At 41.4% G+C, this 12,232-nt stretch overlaps 1 protein-coding gene across 8 annotated transcripts in view; it reads right to left on the bottom strand.

The window, feature by feature from the left end:
- LOC126355143 (WASH complex subunit 5) overlaps positions 1-12,232 on the bottom strand; it is a 165,418-nt gene that overhangs the window by 51,795 nt on the left and 101,391 nt on the right. For all 8 annotated transcript variants that reach the window (XM_050005334.1, XM_050005336.1, XM_050005335.1 and 5 more), the window contains one exon: positions 9,753-9,935. In XM_050005334.1, the coding sequence (XP_049861291.1) occupies positions 9,753-9,935 (183 nt within the window). The remainder of the gene's footprint in view (positions 1-9,752; positions 9,936-12,232) is intronic.

The raw sequence follows: 12,232 nt of genomic DNA, 5'->3' as shown, positions 1-12,232 counted from the left end.
AATAATTCCTACACATTAACATACAATATATAAACCAATGGAAACTCCACATAGGAATATCATCAATGTAGGAAAAGATAGATTATTACTTACCATAAAGAAGACACATTAAATTAATGACAGGCACAACTAAAAGACATTTACACAATTCCACTGGAATTCTGGCCTGAGCTTGTTTGTGTCTATGAATGGTGTGTGTTTCTCTGGTTCCCTTTTGCTGATGAAGGCTGTGGCACAAAAGCTTCATCTAAGTGTGTTTTTATTGTGCCTGTCTGCAACTTAACATATCTTCTTTACAGTAAGAAGCAATCTATCTTTTCCTACATTGTTAAAATATATAAAATTAATACCTAAAAAAATCGAATTCCCAGGTTTTCCTGGCTTTTTAACAATGCTCAAAAATTCTGTATATGTTCCTTTTGTTTTAGATTCACAGTGCAGTACGCACACTATTGAAGTAAATGTGGTGACATTTTTCCAAGTCAACCATTATCGTAGCACAATTACTCAACAATGTCCTCTACAGTTCATCTAAAGCTAATGTTCAAAACTAAAGCAAAGCAGACAAAGGTGAAAGGATGGTTGGTAGTTCCAGAAGTATCAAGGTTAACTAAATTCCAATGCCACCTCATCCCACATGATTGCACAGCTGGAGATGCATATTCTTGTTATCTAATTGCAACACCCCAAATTCTGTGCTATGCATGAAAGCATTTGGATACTTGTCACAAAATATTTCACTTCTATTCTGTAATGTGGTGAACATCACTTTATCTGTTCTTGAGACATGCAGCAGTTCTAAATGTGATTCAAGTGCTGTTATTATTATTGTTATTCCTATTATTGTTATTATTAATATTATTGTTATTAGTGGTGGTGGTAGTGGTAGTGGTAGTGGTAGTAGTAGTAGAAGTAGTAGTAGCAGTAGTAGTCGTATTTGGTGACACTGCATGTCTGCAGCAATGTCTTTTCACACCGCAATACAAAATTAGGAGTGGGAATTATACTTGTCAATTCAAGTTACTGTCACATTCCAAATTTGAAATGTGCACCTCGCATATCCCCCCCATGAACCATGGACCTTGCTGTTGGTGGGGAGGCTTGCGTGCCTCAGCAATACAGATGGCCGTACCGTAGGTGCAACCACAACGGAAGGGTATCTGTTGAGAGGCCAGACAAACATGTGGTTCCTGAAGAGGAGCAGCAGCCTCTTCAGTAGTTGCAGGGGCAACAGTCTGGATGATTGACTGATCTGGCCTTGCAACATTAACCAAAACGGCTTTGCTGTGCTGGTACTGCGAACGGCTGAAAGCAAGGGGAAACTACAGCCGTAATTTTTCCCGAGGACATGGAGCTTAACTGCATGATTAAATGATGATGGCGTCCTCTTGGGTAGAATATTCTGGAGGTAAAATAGTCCCCAATTCGGATCTCCGGGCAGGGACTACTCAGGAGGACGTCGTTAGCAGGAGAAAGAAAACTGGCGTTCTACGGATCGGAGCGTGGAATGTCAGATCCCTTAATCGGGCAGGTAGGTTAGAAAATTTAAAAAAGGGAAATGGATAGGTTAAAGTTAGATATAGTGGGAATTAGCGAAGTTCGGTGGCAGGAGGAACAAGACTTTTGGTCAGGTGAATATAGGGTTATAAATACAAAATCAAATAGGGGTAATGCAGGAGTAGGTTTAATAATGAATAAAAAAAATAGGAGTGCGGGTAAGCTACTACAAACAGCATAGGGAACACATTATTGTGGCCAAGATAGACACAAAGCCCATGCCTACTACAGTAGTACAAGTTTATATGCCAACTAGCTCTGCAGATGAAATGTATGAGGAGATAAAAGAAATTATTCAGGTAGTGAAGGGAGACGAAAATTTAATAGTCATGGGTGACTGGAATTCGTCAGTAGGAACAGGGAGAGAAGGAAACATAGTGGGTGAATATGGATTGGGGCTAAGAAATGAAAGAGGAAGCCGTCTGGTAGAATTTTAAACAGAGCATAACTTAATTATAGCTAACACTTGGTTCAACAATCATAAAAGAAGGTTGTATACATGGAAGAATCCTGGAGATACTAAAAGGTATCAGATAGATTATATAATGGTAAGACAGAGATTTAGGAATCACGTTTTAAATTGTAGGACATTTCCAGGGGCAGATGTGGACTCTGACCACAATCTATTGGTTATGACCTGCAGATTAAAACTGAAGAAACTGCAAAAAGGTGGGAATTTAAGGACATGAGATCTGGATAAGCTGAAAGAACCAGAGGTTGTACAGAGTTTCAAGGAGAGTATAAGGGAACAATTGACAGGAATGGGGGAAAGAACCACAGTAGAAGAAGAATGGGTAGCTCTGAGGGATGAAGTAGTGAAGGCAGCAGAGGATCAAGTAGGTAAAAAGAAGAAATACTGAATTTAATTGATGAAATGATAAAATGTAAAAATGCAGTAAAAAAGCAGGCAAAAAGGAATACAAACGTCTCAAAAATGAGATCGACAGGAAGTGCAAAATGGCTAAGCAGGGATGGCTAGAGGACAAATGTAAGGATGTAGAAGCTAATCTCACTAGGGGTAAGATAGATACTGCCTACAGAAAAATTAAAGAGACCTTTGGAGAGAAGAGAACCACTTGTATGAATATCAAGAGCTCAGATGGCAACCCAGTTCTAAGCAAAGAAGGGAAGGCAGAAAGGTGGAAGGAGTATATAGAGGGACTATACAAGGGCGATGTACTTGAGGACAATATTATGGAATTGGAAGAGGATGTGGATGAAGACGAAATGAGAGATACGATACTGCGTGAAGAGTTTGACAGAGCACTGAAAGACCTGAGTCGAAACAAGGCCCCGGGAGTAGACAACATTCCATTAGAACTACTGACGGCCTTGGGAGAGTCAGTCATGACAAAACTCTACCAGCTGGTGAGCAAGATGTATGAGACAGGCGAAATACCCTCAGACTTCAAGAAGAATATAATAATTCCAATCCCAAAGAAAGCAGGTGCTGACAGATGTGAAAATTATCAAACTATCAGTTTAATAAGTCACAGCTGCCAAATACTAACGTGAATTCTTTACAGACGAATGGAAAAACTGGTAGATGCGGACCTCGGGGAGGATCAGTTTGGATTCCGTAGAAATGTTGGAACAAGTGAGGCAATACTGACTCTACGACTTATCTTAGAAGAAAGATTAAGGAAAGGCAAACCTACGTTTCTAGCATTTGTAGACTTGGAGAAAGCTTTTGACAATGTTGACTGGAATACTCTCTTTCAAATTCTGAAGGTGGCAGGGGTACAATACAGGGAGCGAAAGGCTATTTACAATTTGTACAGAAACCAGATGGCAGTCATAAGAGTCGAGGGGCATGAAAGGGAAGCAGTGGTTGGGAAAGGAGTGAGACAGGGTTGTAGCCTCTCCCCGATGTTACTCAATCTGTATATTGAACAAGCAGTAAAGGAAACAAGAAAAATCTGGAGTAGGTATTAAAATCCATGGAGAAGAAACAAAAACTTTGAGGTTCGCCGATGACATTGTAATTCTGTCAGAGACAGCAAAGGACCTAGAAGAGCAGTTGAACGGAATGGACAGTGTCTTGAAAGGAGGACATAAGATGAACATCAACAAAAGCAAAACGAGGATTATGGAATGTAGTCAAATTAAACCGGGCGATGCTGAAGGAATTAGATTAGGAAATGAGACACTTAAAGTAGTAAAGGAGTTTTGCTATTTAGGAAGTAAAATAACTGATGATGGTTGAAGTAGAGAGGATATAAAATGTAGACTGGCAATGGCAAGGAAAGCGTTTCTGAAGAATAGAAATTTGTTAACATCAAATATAGATTTATGTGTCAGGAAGTCGTTTCTGAAAGTATTTGTATGGAGTGTAGCCATGTATGGAAGTGAAATATGGACGATAACTAGTATGGACAAGAAGAGAATAGAAGCTTTCGAAATGTGGTGCTACAGAAGAATGCTGAAGATAAGGTGGATAGATCACGTAACTAATGAGGAGGTATTGAATAGGATTGGGGAGAAGAGAAGTTTGTGGCATAACTTGACCAGAAGAAGGGATCGGTTGGTAGGACATGTCCTGGGGCATCAAGGGATCACAAATTTAGCATTGGAGGGCAGCGTGGAGGGTAAAAATTGTAGAGGGAGACCAAGAGATGAATACACTAAGCAGATTCAGAAGGATGTAGGTTGCAGTAGGTACTGGGAGATTAAGAAGCTTGCACAGGACAGAGTAGCATGGAGAGCTGCATCAAACCAGTGTCAGGACTGAAGTCAACAACAACAACAACAACAACAACAACAACAACAACCATGCATACCATGTAATGAATTTAACACTTAAACAGTGGATAATCCAGGATGGAGTGTAACAATATAATGAAAAGAATAGTTGCTACTCACCATATAGCAGAGACGCTGAATCGCAGAAAGGCACAACAAAAAGACTATTGGAAAGTTAGCTTTTAGCCAACAAGGCCTTTGTCAAAAGCAGACAGCGCGCATGCGCTCACTCGCGCTTGCCCACACACACACACACACACACACACACACACACACACACACACACACACACACACTTAACCACAGTCTCTAGCAGCTGGAGCCAGACTGTGAGCAGCAGCGCATTATGGGAGAGGCAATAGGGTGGAAAAGAGGAGGCTGGAAAGGAGAGGAGTAGGGACACATGGTGGAGCTGGGGTACAGTTAAGTGCAGCTGGAAGTGTGCAAGGATGAGCTGGAGAGTAGGGCAGCTAGGTGCAGTAGGGGAGGTTAGAGTCAGGGCAGGGGAGCAGAAAAGGAGAGAAGTAAAAAAACTGGGTGCATCGGTGGAATGAGGGTTGTGTAGTGCAGGAATAGGAACAGGGAAGGGTCTAGATGGGTAAGGCCAATGACTGACGAAGGTTGAGGCCAGGAGGTTACCACACACTATCCTTCCCACTCCTTCCACAGTGGTATTCCACCACCCACCAAACCTACACATTATCCTCATGCATCCTTACAAAACCCCTACCCCCCAACCCGTTGCCTCAAGGCTCATTTACCTTTAATAGACCACCACCTACTCCAGTCCAGTCACAAACATCACCTCTTCCATAAAAGACATGGCTACCTGTGACACCAGTTAAGTGGCCTACAAGCTAAGCTCAAACCACTGTGCTGATTTCTACATGGACATGTCAACCAATAAGCTGTCTGCCCACATAAATGACCACCAACAAACTGCGGCCAGGAAACAACTGGGCCACCCTATTGCTGAGCATGTCCCCTGCGATGATGTCTCATTTCAATGACTGCTTCACAGACTGTGCCATCTGGATCCTTCAGACCATCACCAGCTTTTCTGAATTGCATAGGTGGAAAATTTCCCTGCAATGTATCTTATGCTTCCATAACCCTCTTCACTTCAACTTCCATTAGTCATTGTCCTTACCCATCTAGTCCCTTCCCTGCTCCCATTCCAGCACTACACAGCCATCATTCCACCAACACACCCAGTCTTTTTACTTTTCTGTTTTTCCACTACCTCTCCTCTCTCCCCCCCATCCGTCTAACCTCCCAACTGCAACTAGCTGTCCTACTCTCCACCTCGTCCCTGCATGCTCCCAGCAGCACTTTAGTATCTCCCAACCCTAACCTGTATCCCTTCCCTTCTCCTCCCCTCCCTGCCCCAGCCCCAGCCCCTTACCCCCACCCAGTTGCCTCTCCCACAATGTGTTGCTGCTTCAAGTCTGGCTCCAGCTGCCAGAGATTGTGGTCGTGTGAGTGTAAGTTGCTTGTGTGTGTGTGTGTGTGTGTGTGTGTGTGTGTGTGTGTGTGTGTGTGTGTGCGCGCACAGGTGCATGTGTGTATGCTGTCTGTTTTTGACAAAGGCCTTGTTGGCTGAAAACTAACATTCCAATAGCCCCCCCCCCCCTTTTTTTGTGCCTTTCTGCAACTCAGTGTCTCCACTATATGGTGCGTAGCAACAATCCTTTTCATTATATTGATATTGAATTTAACACTTAGTGTGCAACAGACATAATACTATGGCTATTGTAGGAAATGGGAACGTGCAGCGGAAATAATATTACGTCACATCATTACTATCATTTTCCATGTTCTTGAACACATATTTATGACTCCCACAAATTTCTGTGAGGTATACAGATCTAATTGTTTCTGCTGCGATGGCTGATTATGGTACCAGCATCACTGGGGAAAATAATTGTTATTTTTGAAGTCTTTATTGTTGTCCCTTGCATTGTATGCATTAACTGACAATCAACTTCTCTCTGTTTCATGCTTTTGTGCATTTTTATGTTGATTCTGTGTTCAAAATGTGCAGTGAAGAGTAGAAATGTTTGGAGCAAATGCTTTGCTAAGTCCCTCACAAGTCTCCAGAACATGAAAATGAAGTATTTAACGAAGGTTCACATAATAAGTCATCTGAAAATAGTGTAACACTAAAACTCCTTTTCATTTTTTTCTGCACTAATATCATTAAACTGGAGTTTAATTTAATCCCAGCCATACCAAAATAAGCATGTTTAAAGTAGGTAGTCGAACAAACTTAAAAATGCTTTCAGTTTCCAACTACAGAATTCAACATACAAAACCTCCAAAAAAATCACAAATTTTAGTCAGTCCTCAGGTAATTGCATCTACCCATGAGACCCCCACCCGAAGTGTTAAGTATTAGAGCCACAGGGCCTGCTTTCACAATGCTGGAACACAACTATTGTACAGGGTGACTACAATAAAAGTTAAACTTTCAAACCACTGTGGAAATATCACCACTGGTCAGAATGGTATCAAATTGCAATGGAATATTATCAGAAACGTGGGAAAACGTATGGCAGAAGAAGAATAAATAATTACAAAATGCAGCAATGGGTGGCACTGTAAGCATCATAATTTAATAGCAGTTGACTACAAATGACAAATGAATTATACAACAATGCCTATGGTGTACATCTGACATTAAACAAACTGTACTACTCAGTGTGCATGGATGTACAGGGGTGATACCGTTAGTTACGTAAGCCTATCCACCACGGCCAGGTCATGTCACATCGGATGGGAAAAATAAGTTTTTAATTGTCCTGAGGCCAAAAATCGCATAAATAGTATGAATAAAAATCAAATCAGATTATTAATTTCTGTCTCACTGGCATAAAACATGTTCAATACACTGTCCACCGTTTTCTGCAACAGGTTAAAACTGAGAAACAGTATGTTCCACAACTGATAGAAGTGTTTCCAGGGACACGTTCAGAATGTGTTACGCAATACGTGCCTTCAATGCAATCGGAACACTGAACACAATATCTTTCAGATAGCCCCACAGCCATAAGTCACACAGATTAAGATCTGGTGAGTGGGAAAGTCAGGCTGTATGGAAATAGCACCTGGTAATTCTAGTATTTCCAAAACGGCACTTCAGCAGCTGCTTAACTGGATTTGCAATGTGTGGAGGCGCTCTGTCTTGCATACAAATGAACTCATCCACACATCCATGCTGCTGGAGAGCTGGAATGATGTGGTTGCACAAAAGACACTCCTAGCACTTACCAGTGATGATATAGGGTAACAGAACCGGAAGCATGTGTCTCTTCGGAAAAAAATGGCCCTATGATAAATGATACCATAAACCGGTACCACACAAAGAACTTTTCAGTCTGAAGTGGTACTGGTTGATTTGCGTGTGGATTTTCCATTGCCCATATTTGACAATTCTGTATACTGACATAACCTGTCAGATGGAGGTGAGCTTTGTCTGTCCACAAAATCTTCCATGGCTAATCATTGTCCACTTCCATGCAAGTAAGAAATCATGTCAACAGGAAGCAACTCATGCACATGGATAATTTTGAATGGATAGCAAAAAAGGATGTTTCATAGGATTTTATGCATCGTGCTCATGAGTCTGTCCAATGTTCGGGCAATTCTCCTTGCACTACACATTTGCACACCACCACTTCGTCCCCTCCTGCTTTGCTGTGGCCACTGCTTCCACTGACGTTGCATCAATTCGTTTCCTCCCTCTACCAGGTTGCACACGAAAAGAACTCATCTTTTGAAATTTCTGAATCATTTTCTCCAGACCCACAGCAGTCATCAGACCAACGCCTTTTCTCAAACCTTTTGGTGTCCAGAACTTCTGCAGTGCGACATGTGCACAGTCGTAGTTCTTGTAATACAGCTTTACAAGCAGAGCGCGATCCTCAATTGTCACATCATGGCAAATGTCGCAGACGCTAAAGGAGGAAAAGCCTTGTACCCAGCGTGTTTATACCAACTTCAATGGGTCGTGCACATGACAGATGTTTACATTTACGTATTCTGATACATACAATGCCATCTATTGATCAATTTTAACACCTTTTTTTCTTCTTCTGCCATACATTTTCCCCCTTCTCCAATAATATTCCGTTGCAATTTGACATCAATCTGACAAGTGATGTTATTTCTACAGTGTTTTGAAAATTTAACTTTAATTATAATCACCCTGTACAACTATGAAGGTGAGTAGAATACAACACTGTAGCAATTACAAAAATTTCACATCAAGTTTCAGTGGGACATGAAGTGAGTATAGTGGAGAAACAAGAGGTGTAGCGTGGGAAGAATTACTGCTTGTCGAGTTTCAGACTGCGCTGTTATTTTCCTAGTTTTATCTCAATGGCCTCTACAGGATCAATACTTAGTGGACCACGGTATATTAGTACTTTCTGATCTGAAGATAGATTTTTGAGCTTCGAATCAGTTCTTGTGAGATGTACAGTGTCTTTCCTTGTGTGTCTGCCAGTCAAGATTTTTTTTTACTGTTTCTGTGACATTCTCCTATCAGTCTAATATGTTTTTGATGATTTGTACTGCCCTTCTTTGCATAAACTAGATGTCAGTACCCCTACACCTGAACAGTATTCCCACCTATGGGCCATACAAATGTTTTGCATTCAATCTTTTTTATAGAAAAATTGGTAACACACATTATCCTACCAAGGAATTGTTGCCTACAATTTGCTTCACCTACAACTATGTGACTGTTTCATGTTATATCTTGGCACGTCGTTAGTCTCAATTGTGTGGCATGAATTACTAACTAAGGTTAGGAGCCATTAATGTAGTAGTCAAAGGCTACATAACATTTATGCTTCAAGAAATGTATTGCATTGTATTCCTCCACACTAAGAACTTATTTTCAGTTTTTGCACAGGCTGATGGGCATATGTATGTGTGTGTGTATGTGTAGTCTAGCTCAAAAAAAAAAAAAAAAAAGATTCAGTTCAAGGCTAGCAAAGTTTTCAGTCTTGTTTATTTGCCTTCTGATGATTCAACAGCTCTACTGTGCAGCAAGTTGTTACTTTTACTCCTAAGTTATTTCTATTTACATTCTACAAGGACTTTCCATTACCATAATGAGACTGATATTTACTATCTATCAAATCATTAATGTATAGCATGAGCAATAATTATCCTATAGCTCCTCTCTGGCTCATACCAAGTACAGCATTAGTCTAGCTTCTATACCCGATTCCCTATACAGGATAATATGCTGTGTCTTGCCTACAAAATTATTGATCCAGTTACAATTAAGGTTAGGTAACAAAAGGTACTGAATGAAGAGATTTTCACACACCTACCAGCAATTTGAAAAATACTAGTTTATATGATGGGGAACAAGATGTCAACAGCACTATAAAAATTTAGATCTTACTGTAACAGAATTCATAGAATCTGTTCACACTAACCTTGCTTTTCTGGTTGAAAACCAGTAATGTGTTGAGTGCAGTAGCAATTTGTTTAACAAGTTCTTTGCGAATGCCATCTTCCAGTAACTGTTTTGGATCCACACGGATAATACCAACCAATGTACTTTTCATTTTTAGAATACCTTCTGTGAAGACTGAAACAGCATGTGTTAAGCGTGCAACCTGACAAAGTAAAAGCAGATTATCAACATTCAGCAAACTCTCCATCAGTGACCATTAACTTCAAATTCTAAGAACATTTTCTTTGAAAGGAGAAGGAACTATAAAATAATAATCACTATGCAGATATGATATAAAGGACCACACAACTGTACACGTGCATCCTGCCCACATATAACCGAAATGAAATGCAATTGGCATTAACAAACACATATTACAATCTAGTATGACATAACACAATATTAGTTTCACATTAACGGAGCTTTTGGATAACAAAGTGCACTGCTGTCTAATTGCTTTACAGAGCTTTTTTAAATTGGCAATTGCACACACCATGTTTCTCCCTGATAAAAATTGTTCTCTCCAAAGCCAATGACCTCATCTGAAGAGGAAGAATAGGTCCTCATTGAAAATACTTAATAAATCTCATTTTGGAAGTGATAAATCTTTATCAACTGAGGATATTGTTCACAGTTTCTCTCAATAAATACTTCACAGATTGAAACAGAGCCAAATTACATTTTTAGAGACCATTTTAAAGCAACTGCTAGCATAAATCAGCTAGTATAAATCATAACATGTTGGTAAAAAAAACTGCATTTTAATTAAATTAATGAGTACAAAATTAAGAGTTGGAAAGAATGAAGAAAGTTGAGCTCAATATTTGTAAGATGGCAAATAGAAAGCATTATGTGTGTGATAACAAATAAAAAAAAATATAGCTGTAACAATGTACCATAAGCTACTCTTTATGGCATAATCCGTATCACTTCAGGCACAGGGTTACCTTCACAGTCTCGGATGTTATTGAATTTAGCATATGTTAAAATTCAGGAATAAGTAAGAAACACATTTTTTTTTGACATCTTGGATATTCGGGAATCCAGCCGGATGTTCGCGTCGTTCTCGCACGATATTTCAACAGCGTACCTCGCTGTCTTCTTCAGGTGCTACCTGAGACTGGTCCTTGGGTCGATCGAGTCCAGTATTTATGCCTGGGAGGAGCTGGGCGTTCCCTAATCGGTCCGCGCCCAGTCGAGTGTTCCATCTGTGGTCCGCGCCCGCCAGACTCGGCTTCAACGGACCCCTCCAGTCGCGGATGTTCCGACTGCCGTCGGCGCCGGTTTTGGCCGTCCTCAACGGTTGTGGTTGTCATTTGAGGTGTGTCAGGCCCGATCTGAGATGTTAGGTACTCTATCTCATGACTGTTACTACGGTTTCCACTTCTGTTGCGTGCTGGGCGCTCCCTAATCGGTCCGCGCCGCGTCGTGTGTTCCATCTGAGGTCCGCGCCCGCCAGACGCGGCTACATTGTCCCTCTCTGGTGGCCGGTGTTCCCTCCGCCGTCCGCGCCCGGCCTGGCCGTCTTCTGAAGTCGAGTTCATGACCTGGGGTGTGTCAGATCTGGTCTCTAATGTCCAACACCTTGTCTCACAGCTGTTCCCTCGGTCTCCACTTACATTTCCTTCTGAATCCTGGAGTGTCCTGCGTTGAGTTTTCACAAGCTCAAGCGCAGGATTCCAGGCAGTGCTGATTTGGTATCCCGAGTCACGGTTGATTAGATTGTCTGTGACCTTAATCTCAATTGCTTCTTTAATGACACTGTCCCAATATCTTGAGGTCTGTGTCACAATCTTGGTGTCATTGTAATCCATTGAATGACCAAGTTCCAGACAATGCTCTGCTATGGCTGATTTAGTTGCCTGTCTGAGTCTGGTATGTCTCTGGTGTTCTTTACACCTGATGTCCACAGTTCTGGTGGTCTGGCCAATGTATGACATCCCACACTGGCATGGTATGTTGTAAATACCTGGCTTGCGTAGCCCCAGGTCATCTTTTACAATCCCCAGCATAGCCCCAATTTTTGTGGGTGGGCAAAATATGCTCCTGATGTCATATTTCTGGAGAATCCTGCTGATCTTGGTAGAGATAGGTCCGGCATATGGCAAGTATGCCATCTTCTTTGCCTCTTCTGGTTCTTCTTCTGGATCCTTTGGCCGGTTGGCAGGTTGAAGTGCCTTCTGGATATCTCTAGAGGAGTACCCATTCCTGCTGAACACTGATTGTAAGTGTTCTATTTCTGTGGCCAGACTATCAGGATCTGACAGAGTTTGTGCTCTGTGGACCAGTGTTTTGAGCACTCCATTCTTCTGTGCCGGATGGTGGCAACTGCTGGCTTGAAGGTATAAGTCAGTGTGCGTAGGTTTGCGGTACACACTGTGTCCAAATGTGCCATCTCCCTTTCTCTTCACCAGAACATCCAAGAATGGAAGTATTCCATCCTTCTCCATTTCCATTGTG

The sequence above is a fragment of the Schistocerca gregaria genome, chromosome 3 (assembly GCF_023897955.1).
Source record: "Schistocerca gregaria isolate iqSchGreg1 chromosome 3, iqSchGreg1.2, whole genome shotgun sequence".
Classification (NCBI taxonomy): Eukaryota; Metazoa; Arthropoda; class Insecta; order Orthoptera; family Acrididae; genus Schistocerca; species Schistocerca gregaria.
This window is presented reverse-complemented; position numbering and strand designations above follow the sequence as displayed.